Source organism: Parasteatoda tepidariorum, chromosome 7, assembly GCF_043381705.1.
Source record: "Parasteatoda tepidariorum isolate YZ-2023 chromosome 7, CAS_Ptep_4.0, whole genome shotgun sequence".
Taxonomy (NCBI): Eukaryota; Metazoa; Arthropoda; class Arachnida; order Araneae; family Theridiidae; genus Parasteatoda; species Parasteatoda tepidariorum.
Window position 1 is genome coordinate 24106223 of NC_092210.1, and position 15481 is coordinate 24121703.

At 30.5% G+C, this 15481-nt stretch overlaps 1 protein-coding gene across 1 annotated transcript in view; it reads left to right on the forward strand.

Moving 5' to 3' along the window:
* Positions 1–15481, forward strand: part of LOC107439667 (titin) — a gene marked incomplete in the record, with an annotated part of 381506 nt that overhangs the window by 79404 nt on the left and 286621 nt on the right. The window contains 6 exon segments of the mRNA XM_071183739.1: positions 4620–4768; positions 7557–7796; positions 8941–9121; positions 11397–11699; positions 12644–12807; positions 14176–14327. Coding sequence (XP_071039840.1) covers positions 4620–4768; positions 7557–7796; positions 8941–9121; positions 11397–11699; positions 12644–12807; positions 14176–14327 — 1189 coding nt within the window.

Here is a 15481-nt window from a genome sequence, read left to right on the forward strand (position 1 = left end):
AAATTGCTGAAACTGATTTTTCTTAATCAGAAAATATGTGATACTCTGTGGCTCGGCGATATTTTAATTTAAATACTTATATTTTACGTAACTGATTTTCAAAATTTCCTCACTTTTCTCAACCATAATGCATATTTAGATAAATGTTAAATAATAAAATTTTGAGAAAAGGGAATCTCCAATACTTTGTTTGCCTGCTAAGCGAGCGTATAGCTAATTTTATGAATTTTCGATTCAATTTTAATTTATTTTCTCTCTACTGAGGAAAGCTCTTTACACTAACCTTTTATAGGGAATTTTTTAACGGTAATTATTGTTAAAATAATTCTCGGATTGTGATTAGTTTCTAAAATCTTACGTATTTCCTAAGTTAAACAATTGTTAAACAATTTTCTGTGTCTAAGGTGATCTTAAAAATTTATTCACTGTTAGGAATTTACCTTAAATGTGAACTTCTGTATTTAAATGATTAAAATCATGCAGAAATAATTTAAGTGGGCAAGGTTCAAATCAATACGTAACTCGCTAGTAAAATAGCTCTTCAGAGTTAGCCTCCCTTTTTTGACCCCACTCCTACCTTTACTGCTACTCACATTTATCTAAAGGCACTTAATATTTATATTTTTTAAAGGTATCTGCATCTAGTTACACGTATAATTAGTATGAAAATAGCTTTCTATCGGCATTTAAAAATTAATGAAGTTTTCTCAGGCCTTGTAAAATGTTAAAGCTGGATTAATATCCAAAAATTTTGATAAATACGGCTGATCCCCCAGTGAGTGCGTTATCAATTTAGTTTATTCTGTTTTAAATATTCAAAATATTTATGTTCGAATAATGTATTCATATATTATATAATGTATTTACAAATTTGAGTGAGAAAGTTTTAAAAATTATAAAGTAATATTCACAATGAAAAACATTAGAAATATATATCAAAAGCAGAATTTTTTAAAATTTTAAGTGCAAAATTTTTATTTTAAGAACTAGTTCTTTAACCGTTTGAGTGCTGAAGAGTTTTCTTATATCTATGCTAATAGTGCGGAATGAAATACGTACAACACTACTAACCAACTACTACCAACCAACTACTACCCAACCTATACTAACCAACAGCAGCGTCTCCTCCTTTTTGACAAATAACAAGCGAAGCGCGATAGTGCTTCGCCGCACTCAAACAGTTAACAGAGAACAGGCTTAAAATAATAAGCTTGTCTAGGATAATTTGTTCTAGACAGACGTTCAGTTACAGTGGTTAAATTCCACGAATCCATGTACTTCATCTTAAAGTAAATTATTAAATTTTTACTGCGGGTTAAACTTATTATGCCAATCAAACAGGCTTTAGTGCATCAGTAGGGTTGAAGAATTGGGCATTGAATGCACATTGCTTCCTTGTGGTGGCTGGTTCCCCTGCCTGGTATTGTTTGTTACGTTGAAGACGTCAAATACCCGCTAAAGCCGTATTTATCAAAAGCTTGCCGCGAACAAACCCGGTTCGTGGGTCTACTAGCTTCCTGCGGTCACCAAATATTCCCGTTTAACAACTTTTTACAATTAAATCACATGTGAAAAATCTTTAATTACGACATTTAAATTGGACAGAAATTTAATTTCATATTTAGTTTTTAAACTTGTAATGAAATGTTTTTATAACGTTTAAATACAATTCCGTGTAGCGAAACTTCTGTTCCTTTGCNATGATTATTGACTTTCGGACCAAGGGTGGAAGCATTTCGGAAACGGCTGATTTTGTGAACTGTTCGTGTGCCTCCGTGGTAAAAGTATACCGTGCATGGCAAAATGGCACCATACAAAACAAGCGGCGCGGCACATGTTGTGCACCACGGGCCATAGATGACAGAGATGAACGAAGGCTACGGAGATGCGTTCAGGCGAATAGACGTGCAACTGTTGAGCAACTGACCACCCAGATGAATCAAGAAACTACCAAGAGTGTATCCTCAACCACTGTTCAGCGAACGTTGCTGCGCATGGGCCTCCGCAGCAGACGCCTGATTAATGCACCTATGCTGATTGCTGTTCATCGGCGACGAAGGCTGGAATTTGCACGCCAGTACCGCATCTGGACGCCCACAGAGTGGCAGCAGGTGGCTTTTTCCGATGAATCACGTTTTATGCTCAATCGCACAGATGGACGTTGGCGTATACGGCGTGAAACGTCTGAAATCAAACATCCTGCAACAATTGTCGGAAGGCTGCAGGCTGGAGGAGGGAGCATTATGGTTTGGGGGATGTTTTCCTGGCATTTACTGGGTGCACTCATCATTGGGGAAGGCACGATGTATCAGCACAAGTACGCATCTGTCCTTGCGGACCATGTCCACCTCTACATTCGAATGATTTTTCCTCAGAATGATGGCATCTACCAGCAGGACAATGCGAGGTGTCATACAGCTCGCAGTGTGTGTGCGTTGTTCGAAGAGCACCAGAATGAATTCACCGGATTTAAACCTAATCGAGAATCTGTGGGACCACCTCAATCGGGTTGTTCGCGCCATGGATCCTCAACCGCGTAATCTAGGGCAGCTGGCCACGACACTGGAGTCGGCATGGCTTAGCATCTCAGTGAACACCTTCAGAAACCTAATTGACTCTCTTCCTGCACGTCTCGAAGCGGTTCGCTCTGTTAAAGGTGGTTATTCTGGATTTTGACAGGTGGTCACATTAATGTGACTGGACTGTGTATTTCTAGTATAGCCTTTTCAAAAATAAAGTAAAAAGGTATAGTCGTTACTGCAGTGTGATTGAAAAAACGATGTAAGTGCTTCATTATAGATTCCAAGAAAAGTGTTTTGACAACTTTTTTCTTTCTATTGATAATGCTAAAAATACTAAAACAGAACTAGAATAAAATTTATTTGTGAGAAAAAAATGTTTATGAGATATGTAGTTCAAATATATACAAATCTCAATTCGGAAATTTTTTTCTTTATCGCTTACGTTGATTTTTTTTATTGCACGGCAGAGTAATATTTAAGAAAAGAAGAAACAAAAAACTATCAAAATCTGTCAAATCGAGGAAACCAAAGTTATAAATATAGATATTCATGTCACCTTCTCCAATAGCGATTCGATTGATTTTGATTGCATTTTTGTTTCCTTCTGTTTTAAAAATCGAATCGTGACATCTAGTTTTGCATGCATTATTTACAAGACTTCTATAAACATATATTAAGAAAGGCCTTTGAGAAACATTCTTCTTTCCATGTGCAACATAATTTGTAAGTTACTACAGTGTTATCACCTTTATTTTACGAAGCTAAAGGGTAAAAATACAATTTTAAACTTGTATCAAATGGCTAATAGATAAATAATAAATAGCTAATCAAATAGATAAAACTAATAAAAATCACTATTTAAAATGCGATATCCTTAGATTTCATTACTGAAGGGAGGTAGAATGATTATTTAACTAATTATAATTAGTTATTTTACATTAACAGGATATGTTAACAATTTTAAATTTACAATCAAAATTCAACTTACCGCAATGAATCAGCAGACTGTAGGCAAATTGTTTTGTTATAGTAGGGTGCGTATCGTTCTTAAAATGTGCTTAAAAGTGCTTATTTTTGATTCACGTATTTTGAAAGCCTTAAAGGTGCTTTTTTTATTTGGGGTTTGTAAAAAGTGCTTAATTTTTTATCTTTTAAAAAGAGATTTTTTTTTTCGTGTCGACTGTCGTTGTAAATTAAAAATGCATGATTTTCAAAATTTTCTCTGCAATATTTATCAAAAACTACGTAGTTATTTTATCATGATTATGTAAAGTTTTTGAATATGTTTTTGAATTTTATTGATTTTATGTTCATAAATTAGGAACTTTAAATGACAAATTTTTTTTTTATTGCTGCACTATAATTTCTTTTTTTTTTTGGAAAGCGATAAAAAATACTTTTTTATTGTTTAGAAAGTATTTGAAAGGTGTTTATTTTTTGGTGAAAAATCTGGCTACGCACCCTGTATAGTCAGTTGATTATGCTTTATAAACTGTTCCACATTTTGTAATGTTACCCTTCAAGCTAGTAACAAAACTTGTTTTATTGAAACATAATAATAAAAATCCCGAAGAACAGCTGCAATCGACTAATCAACTGAAAACATTTTTTCAGTCCAACTTGAATAGATAGTTCTGGATTGAGAATGAGATTTATTAAAAAAATAATAAAGATATATATTTTTGAACATAAACTGAAAAAAAAGTAGATCCTGGAAAAGTAAAGAACGTTTGAAATAATAAGTTATAAAATATAGCGATAATAACAACTTTTTATTTTTACCTTGAAGTATTACAAGTTTTACAAAATAAATAATCGTATCCATCAAATCATTTTTAATAAAATTACATTTAGCTTTTAAATAATTTTAACTTCTTTAAATTTTGTTCAATGTTTTTTTAGTAGTAGAAATAAAAACAAATTACGACTACTCAGTTTTTTATAATTGTTGAAATAATAATTCCACCTGAAGTCATATTTTGTGGAATAAAATAAAAAATATTATGATTTAATTAACGAAAATATTATTACAACTAGGAATGTCTTTGCGTATAATAAACTTCTGGTCGTAAATAAATATTTATTTAACTTTATTAGGTTATCAAGGACACTCTTCTTCAAATATAATTAATAACAAGAACAAGGATATGATGGACTCGTTTTCTGTAATTACATCTGAGCTTAACACTTTGTCAAATAACATTAAAGTTGCTCAACAAGCCAAGATTGCTGAACAAAAAGGAAAGGTAAGCTCATAATAATTATTTCGTATTTTTTTTAAAACTTGTGTCAGCATGACCCGACAGCACTTCTCTGCAATAAAACTTATTTTGAGAATTTCTTATTGACTAGACAAACTGTTTCGTTTCTTATTTACTCTAAATATGAAAGTAAATGATGTTTACCAAAGCATAGCATGATGTTTGTGAATTTTAACTAATTTAATGTAACTAAAAATAAAGTTAACATAAAACATTTTTAATTTTATTTATTCTTATTTATTAAGTTAAGTAAAACTTTGTTAATTTGTTTCGTGAAAAATTTATTTTTAACGGCAGGCACTTTTTTTAGCGAACCCGGAATTGTTGTTCATTTAACGTTCCCCGAAGGGCACCCATAAACCTGAGTCCCTAAGGCAAACAATGTCAGTCACGCTATACTACCACAGACCCTCTCATGGGGTGAGCCACATTAATACATCATAAAGAGCCGTAGTGGCTCAGGGGATAGAGCGTTCGCCTGAGGTGAATCTGGCTCGAATCCCAGCGATGGCTGCCCGATACGAATTCCGTATCCGGCTTGCAATGATCACAGAGCAGACGTAAAATATCCTCAGTGGTAGACGGATCATGGGTTAGATTCCTTTTGCCGTCAAGATAATCGTGGAATGATTTCGTAGTTTTCCTCTCCATGTAACGCAATGCGAGTTAGCTAAATCTAAAAGTCCTCCACGAAGGCAAATGTCTCCCAATACTTGTCTTCTGTATTGGGTTCAAAATTACAAGGCTACGTAGTAGAACATTAATAGTCGTAAACCCTAAAATTGGGTCGGCTGTTCAATGACGATTATAAAATAAAATAAAATACATCACAAAACAGAGGACAAAACACAGAGAGAAACATCCATGTCTCGAATATGCAATCATTGGCTTTGCAGTTTGGCACGTTGACCGCTCGGCCACTATCCTGTGAAATGAAATAAAGTTAACTGTTTTACTTTTTTAAATTTTTATCGGGGAGTTGAAAATTTTCCTATAGATCCTTCAATGCTTTCCTTGACTAGAAATAAATTACGAAGATGTTTCTGGATGTATACAGATTTTAAAGTGCTACTTGTCGGACTCTAATTGATAAGAATCAGTTGTCACTACCTAAAAAAGCAACGAATAATCACTTTCCTTCGGTTAAATTTTTTTTTTGCTAGCTGATGATTTTGGAAGAAATGACTGGGAAGAAATAACAAACATATACAGAGCACACTGATGCAACAGTAGCAACAATCAGATGATGCAATCAATCAAAAAAAATAATGACTACTTACTTTCCCACTAATGACTAGCCAACAACAGCTAAGGCACAAAACTTATGGCCAGCTAATGCCCTTACTATTGATTCGTCTGTGGACAAGAAGGTGTGAAGAAACGCTGGTAAAACTACATTCATAAAATATTGTTTTATTAGCGACTGCAATAAGCTTGTAACTAAGTTTAAAAAAAAGTGATGAATAAATACTTACTCTTTTTGGGTAAGCCAACTTTAGCAGGGCTGAAAATTTCTTGTCAGCTTGTGATTTTTTTACCAATTTGACTGTATGCCAATATAGGGATTACACCATATCCATATCATATTGATGTATCATTGACGACAATCAGCTGATACTACATTAAAAACTACTAAACAATAGCGTTTTCCTTGATGGCTAGCCAGCAATAGCTAGGCACAAAAATGGTGGCTTGCTAATGACCTTTACTGTTGATTCGTCTGTAGGCTAGGAGGTGTCAAGAAGCATATTCATAAAATATTGTTATTTCAGCAGTTACAATTATACCACGTAAAGAAAAGCAACGAATAATCGCTTTCCCTTTATTGGTAAACCAGCACTAGCAGGGTTAAAAATTTCTTGTTGGCTTACAATTTTTACTACCAATTTAACTGTATGCAAATAAGGGATAGCAACATATTCATAGAATATTGATGTATCAGGGACGACAATCAGTTGATACTACATTAAAAAATATTAAACAATCGCTTTTCCTTCAATGGCTAGCCAGCAGTAACTAGGCACTTTAAAGCTGGCCAGCTGATGGCCTTTACTGTTGATTTGTCTGTTGGCTGGAAGGTGCCAATACACATTTCATGAAATATTGTTCAATCAGCGACTTCAGTCAGCTTATACCACGTGAAAAAACAATGAATAATTGCTTTCCGTTTGTTGGTTAGTCTATCTGGCAGGGTTAAATATTTTCTGGTCAGCTGATAATCTTTATTGGTAATTCGTCTGTAGCCCAATAATATGCCAGCCCAATACTTTATTTCCTAGCACTGGGCCGACAGCACTGTTCCTAGCACTGTTCGGAAAATTTTCTTTTCTTATCTAATTATCACCTTTAAATGGAAACGGAATAGATGATGCACTCATTCTGCAAAAAATGTCAAATAAGTTGCAAAAACAAAAATTGTTTCTTTAAAATGTAAATTTTTTTTTGTTTAGCAAAAATGCGCTTAAAAAAATATACTTGTAGACATTATTTTCATTGAAACTGGTATATTGATAGTCAAAAATGTTATTATTCAATTTTATTTAGACTAAACCATGATTCCACATTGCATAATAAAAATATAATTTTTCATATTTTAATTCCAGCCATTATAATCTCATTTAAACTGTTATCCATAACTATTTCTTAAATGTTTCACCCTCATTTTTCAAAACTATGTATTTTGAGTAAATAGTAGTTTAATTTCTTTTAAAATAAAATTTTCTGTATTAAATTTGATTCAATTAATTTACTTGTTTTTTATTGTTTTTAATAGGAAGAGATGGATGCTGTACTCCATGCAGCCCAAGCTGAAGCTGAAGCAGCTAGAATAGCTGCCGCTACTGCTTTGCAAGCTGCTAAAGCAGCTGAAGAAGCAGCAAAAGCTATACCTCCAAAATCAGTTGAACCTCTACAAAAACCTCCTCGTTTTATCAGAAACCTAAACGATGCTGAAGTCACAGAAGGAAGTAAATTTACTTTTGAATGTGAAGTTGAAGGAGTTCCCACACCTCAGGTAAAGCAAAACAAGGTTTGAATAATTTTAACTGTATTTTTAGTTTTTGTTCATATTCTTCAAATTTTATTTTTTTATGTTTGTGTTGTGATATTTGTTTATTTGTAATGAATAAAAAAATTCCAACATATTTTTTCATTTTTATTTATGAAATTTGAATAAATTTAATATTTTATTTTGCTCCTTATCATTTTACACAGACATTCAGTGAGACTTACAGATATTTTGCCAAGATTTGATGTAGTTCTTGAAAATTGTAGAATTAGATACCTGCAAGTGACGCCATTGTCAGTAAATCGCGGCATTTGTCGATTCAGGAGCCAATTAGGTTCGACACATGCACGTGATGTCGCTTGCAGGTATCCAATTAAAGCACAAGGTTACTTAATCACATGGTTAGGCATAATCAATTTACTTCTTTTCGAGTTCAAATACCTAATTAACTAAATTGAATTTTCCAACAAGTTTTAAATTGTTTTAAATTCAAAGGCAACTAAGTTTATTTTTAATTACTTAAAGAATAATATTTTTTTAGGTCATAAATTAAGAATATAATATGGAAAGCACGTTTCAAACTTCAAAATAAATAAATACAAAAATAATAACTAACTGAGTAAATAAAATAAAATAAATAGGTAATTTAATGTATAAAAAAATAAATGAATAAATAAATAGATGAATAAATAAATAAATAGGCAAATAATGAAACTAAATTGATTGAGAGGTTGAAAGTTTTGAGTATGATTTAGAGATTAATTTTTAAGATATTTGTACTAAACATAATTTACCAGCAGGCTTTAATTGATTTTAAATTTAAAAGCCATTAACTCCATTTTCAAATACCCATAGAATAGCGTTTTTTAAGGCAATAAATTAGGAATATAATTTGAAATGTAGGTTTGAAATTTCAAGATAAATAAATAAATAAAAATTTACTAAATGAATAGATAAAATGAATAAGTAAATCTATAGATAAAAAATAAACGAATGAATGAATAATTAAATTAATAGTGAAACTAAATTGATTGAAAAACTGAAAGTTTAGATCATAATTTAGAGATAATGTTTTTAAAATATTTGTACTTATTTAAAATGAATTTGGTTACATAATTTTTTTTATCATATGCATATCATATTTTTTAAGGTGCAATGGTTTAAGGATGGTATTCTTGTTGAAAACAATCCTGACTACCAAACTTCTTTAGAGACAGGTGTTTGTAAATTAACCATTGAGGAAACTTTTTCGGAAGATACGGCTAAGTTCACTTGTCGAGCTACAAACCCAGCTGGCATTGCTGAGACTCAAAGCCATCTTGTTGTTAAAGGTAAATTTACTTTTTGTTTTGGAGGTTAATTAATTTAATTTCGGTCTTAAACGTAAACTAATTTTGATTTTTGAAGTAAATTAATGTTAATTTAAAAATAAATTGATTTCAATTTTAAAGAATCATAAAGATTTAAGACTATTTCAATTTTGAAGTTAATCTATTATTGATTTCAGAGATAAATTAATCTTGATTTCAAAGATGAAGTAATTTTGATTTTGGAGGTAAATTAATTTGGATGTCGGGGTTAAATTAATTTTGATTTTAAACGCAAAGTAATTTTCATTTTCAGAATAAATTAATGTTAATTTAAAAGTAAATTAATTTCAATTTGTAAGATTAATTTGTTTGAGTTTTTAAGGTAAACTATTATTGATTTCAAAGATAAACTAAATTTGATCATAGAGGAAAACTAGCGTCAAATTAAAGACAATTTGATTTCAATTTTAAAGATAAATTGAGAATTCAGGGATAAATCAATTTTGATTTCAGCAAAAAATTTATTACATTTTTTGATGATGAGCAAAAGATTGATGAAGAATTTTACATTCATAATCATGTTTTAAAATTTTTATTTTTAAAATGTTAGAATATAGTGAAGAAGAATAGAATATCGTAAAGTCATTTTTAAACTTAATTACAGAAGTCTTTAGGGTTTATTGCTGATCTTATGAATGTAAATTTAAATAAAAACTGATTTTTCTTCTTTACCTTTGTTAAAATACCATAGCTATTAGCAAAATATAAGCATTGTTGTCTGATAAAATGAACAATGAATCTTAGTAAAAATAATTATAAACAGCATACCCGTATGATGTATCAAAACCATGGCTAATATCAATCAACACCATATCTATTACCAGTTTAGATATACTATACTGTAAAAAAATTTCGTATATCTGAACACCACAAATGGTGTACAAAATGGTACAAATTGTACTTTGTACAAAATGGTGTTCCAAAATCCAAGGATGTTTCTGTTGGTGTGAAGCACCTAGAATATTCCTTCACACCATTTCGAGTTAAGTGGCCGCCACGAACCATCGTGTTTGCTAACACTAAAATTTATAATTACAGTAAGATATGATGAACGTGAGAATCAGTAAAGCAATTTCTATGAGGCAATATAAAGTAAGATTTAGTATTTTAGATTGTATACACCACACTTAATTCTTAAAATGAAATGACTTAGCAAATCAAACTTGCGCGCAGTAGAAAGAATATTACGACTAGGCTTAACGGAATTCGAACTAGGCTTAACGGAGCAGGAGCGATTATACATAATGAAATTGTTACGTTTACAGAGACCTTGAAAATTAAAATAGAATTAACCTTATTACGCAACTATAAGCATTCATACATGTTTTTAACTGCGCTTTTTGCAGATGAAAGGCAACATTAAAGACAGCCGCAAACACTCCCCAACTCGCTATTAATTGTAAACAATTAAAGACAAAATCAAAATGCGCCAACATTGGAGTCTTTTGGAAGCGAAACCATTTAACGTATGGTGTAAGGGGGAGTGATATTGGTATAAAAGTTTTGTATTTAAGGTGTTCAGAGCTTTCATACACAATTTAAATTCTATATGGAAGCTCGATTTGGTGTTAACCTTTTTAAAAAAGTGTTCTTTCATGCAATTTTTTATTTCGCGTAGTTTTTTTAATATTACACCACAGTTTGTACAGTGTACTTCAAAGGTATACGGTTTGAAGCAATACTGCGCTTAAAAAGGGTTAACCCTTTGACGCAATGGGCCACCGGTTTACATATAATTTTTCTTACTCTCTAATTACAAACAAAACTATATTTTGGTAATTTTTTAATTATAAACAACAATCTAATAGATACTAAAAAAATCTGTTGGATTATCGGAATTTAATTTATACTAAAATTTAAAAAAAGTAGTTGAAATCTTTTTTCAATAATATTCAAAAAGCTATCATTCAATGATTTTGTAAATTAAAGAATTTTTAATGATGAATAACTGTTTTTTTAGTGCAAATTTGAAAAATTATTGTTTGGAAGTGACCCATGTTTGGAAGATTTTTCATTTAACACAACACCAATGTTTCATGCTGTATTTCACAACCCTAATTTATTAAAATGCTAAAATAAAATATTTTTAACTTAATATGACTAAATTAATTCAAAATAATGAAAAAAATATGAAAGATATATATTTAATAAAAATTCTGCGTCAAGGAGTTCTGTTGCTTCTTCTGTTGCTCATGTGTTAATCTTATACGTTGAATATTCTGTTGCTTATTTTCAGAATCTCGAACTCAAAATGAACTTATCCCACCGCATTTTGTGCAAGAACCATTAGACGCCGCGATTGTTGAAGGAGAATCCCACCAACTTGAATGCAAAGTTTTTGGAAATCCACTACCTCTTGTCTCGTGGTTCAAGGATGAAATATGCATTGATTACTCTACAGAATATTCTATAACTTACAACAACGGTTTCTGCACACTTAAAATTGATGAAGCCTCAATGGAGCACCACGGAAGGTACACGTGTCGTGCAGTGAATCAAGTTGGTCAAGTAGCTTGCAGCGCTGATATAAAAGTGCAGAGTATGTATTTGATTTCTTTACTAGTTATAATAGATAAATTTTTTAAATTTAGTCTGGTTAATGAGTTGAATGAGTTACCCCAACATCTTCATATTATTATAGAACAGGCCTTGTATGATGTATAATGTGTTTTGTTTATAATTTTTCTTAGTTCATAATATTTAATAGTTCATAATAATAATATCTTCATAATATTCTAGAACAGGCCTTGTATGATGAATAATATGTTTCGTTTATCATTTTTCTTAGTTATTATCGTTAATAACAAAATAAATAGCTTTTGTGTCTATCTTAAAACTTCAGGACAGCTTGTGTTTTCCTAAATTTAGATAGCGGATTTAGGGGGAAATTTTAGGCCCCGATTAGGCCGAAATTTGTTCAACCATTTTAATTAGTCTGATTGGGAAAGATGCCTGTAAAAAATTTTTTATCATAGAATTTCCTTTGAGAAAAATTTGTAAAATTCTAAAATTCACATTGATTTGCTAATTAAACTGCTGACAGTTCTATTTTTTAAAATTATTTAAAAGATGTTACAAGTGTTTCTTTGGTTGCAGTTCTTTTTATTAACTGCAATTTCAATAACTACTATTTTTTATTAATTGTATTTTATAACAGTACTGTAATTTTACTAGAATTTTTTCCCCCATGTTGTTCAAAGTATGGACGTTATGATTCAATGTTGTACTGATTTTCCCGTGCGTTGAAAACGAGCTGATTACCATAGATATTTCTGTAATTTTTTTTTCAAATTTTAAATACATTTTTCATTAAAATGTCAAAATTTGTTTACCATCAAAAATAGTTTGATAATTGTTAAATTCATTTTGAACGGTTGTTGAATGAGCGATTATTCTATCTTTTTTACAATAATTTTTTTTATCTCTATCAAATGATTTTTATCAATTTTAATAAAACTATTTGTTTGTTCTTATTTTGTTTAGCTTCAGCTCCTTCAGAGCGGCCATATTTTACTTCACCTCTTTCAAATGTAATGGCTAGAGCTGGTCAAAAACTGAGATTGGAATGCTCCGTATCTGGTCAGCCTCAACCACAAGTAATATGGCTCCACAACTCCAAATCATTAAAGGAAACTAGGGACACTAAAGTAATTTTTTTATAATTCTAACAAATTTTTTTCAAGAAATATTTATTCAAGCAAATTTAACTCTTTTTATTTCATGTAATAGAACTTGTGGGGATTGTAGTTATCGACCATGTTTTCATTATGAAAACGTACCCCAACATGAAATCGAGTTAACATGTCTTATATACTAGTGAATCGGAATTGTATTTTTGTAGTGGTAAACACACTACAAACTTAATGGCGAAACGTTGTTTTATATGCGTGAAACATTCTGTAGCCAATATTAATTACTTATTAATTAAAATTAATTAAGTAACTCATATTATGAATGTTTATGATAAATCTGAAATTAAATATATGTCTTGTTCGTTCATATTTAAACCACTGGAGAATGCGCGTGCTTGTTTATTGTTATTTCGAATATATGTTGTATTTTGAATAAATTTGTTTTCTAGATTTGTCACTTTAATTTTAAATTTCTCTCAACTAGAAAAGCGAGAAGGAAAAGAAAATTATGATTTGTTTATTACTGTATGTTTAAATTTCTCAAGCATTCATTTAAAAAATATGTGCTAATTTTTTTATAATTTTCAATCAGTTATAACTCATTTACCTAATATTCCTTTTGAACAACTTAGATGTGATTGTTGTCTTTATGAGCGATTTTTTATTACATGATTATACATTGATAATTGAGCACTTTTATAAAATTTAAAGAACAATTTAGCTTAATAATCTAAAACATTTCATTAGATTAATAAATTCAGGGTGTAAATCAATGACCGCAGTTAATATATAAATTTTATATCTTTGCCCAAAGGTGAAGTCAAAAAGGAGTGTACATTAGATGACTCAAATTAACTATAAAGCGAAGAAGAAAAAAAAATAGAAATCAGTTAAATCACTAGAAATGTTGCCTGACGAAACTTATAACTGCTTTGAATCTTCGATTTTAAACTTCCCTCTGTTTCTTCAGGAAATAACACAGAATTTGATTTATTAGTGCAGGTAGTAATTTAGTAGATTTCGATTGTGTTTATTTTCTTTCCTCGCTTAATTATTCGTTTGTGATCTCTAATACGACTAATCTTTTTTATTTCTTTTTCGTCACACATTTTTATAATAATAAGAGTGGTTATTAGGGTACATCCTGTATCTAAATTTTTCCTCACCTCAAACTGCTTAATACATTGAATTAAAAATGAATGAGAGAAAAATCTCTGTTGGGTTTGGGTAATATTGTGTGCAACAACAATCAAAATTGGTGAAGTTATTTGTATCTTTTTAAAATTATTTATGTTGTATGTTTTGAACACAAAGTATTGTTTATTATATGTATTCTTTTAGCTGCGTTTAAATGTTTATCTTAACTCACATCTTTAATTTCAGTTGCATTTTGATGGAACCAACGCTACTCTTGTAATCACGGAAGCATTTCCAAAAGATGCTGGAACATACACTATTATCGCTCGCAATAAAGCAGGGGAAGCTGTGTCATCATGCAATGTGTCTGTCAAAGGTCGACTACCATTAGAGACGTCGTACGTTTTCTTGAAATCACACTATTATTAATATTTAATTACTCCATTTTGTGCTTAAATTGTATATTTTTATAAAATCGCAGAGACTAGATATTTTCATTATTATTGAAGCAATAAATTTGAAAATATACAGAATCCGTTATCCGGAAATCAGAAAACCGGAAAACCCAAAAACCGGAACGAAATTCGATAAATTCTCCCGCCATTTTTTTTTAAAAAATGTTTTTTTCCTCGTAAGATTTTAGGATTTTTCTTTCTTTTTTGAAAGATGTTCTCTTTACCATCATTTTGCAAATAATCATTAGTGTATTGCTTCATCGTTTTTTCTTCTTTTTGAGATTATTTCCAAATGTTTTTTTTTTTTTTAGTTGGGTTTAACAATATAAAAACGGCTTTTTGTAGCGATTCAGAAAACTGGAAAAGTCAGTTTTCCGGAATAGCGATGGTCCCGATCGTTCCGGATAATTGGTTCCCTACGTACTAATTGGCAAGTGAAAATACAATACGAAAAAAAAATCGGATTATTCTGGATTTAATTATCTTTATGTCCTAAGACTGAATTTCAGTGGTTCGACGGGGAAATCTCAATTATGCTAATTAATTTGTGCAGACGATATTTTAAGTTACGAAATAGGCTAAAAAACGCACTTTCTTCGAATAAACATAATTGTTTTTCGACGGATTTGGATTGCTGACTGCAAAGATATAGGACAGCAAAATAAGCAATCAGAAAAATGTGGTCCCAATAGTTTTGTGAAGAAAGTGGTCCAAAGTTTGAACCCCTGAATGTTACTTTTACTTTTTGCGTACTTCGCCTTACCTCGAGAACTTTTTAAACAAATTCAAAAATTTTTGCACACAATTATATAATTTATTGCAAAAAATAACTTTCATTGAATATGTAATATTAGTTTATTATTATATTTAATTATAGTCGGAAAAATTTGATTAGTAAGGTATATGGTTTTTACATCATTTTAAAGAATTTAATTTAATATAGCAAAATGCAAAACTTGTGAGAAAACGGTTGAATAGTTTCTGAGAAATAGAATTTAAAAATACTACTTTTTTAAGGACAAACTTAAGGATTGTGTGATTTTTAATGATGAGACACACAATTAATATTTGCTTTTGTTCAGCACTGTACAAGAGTG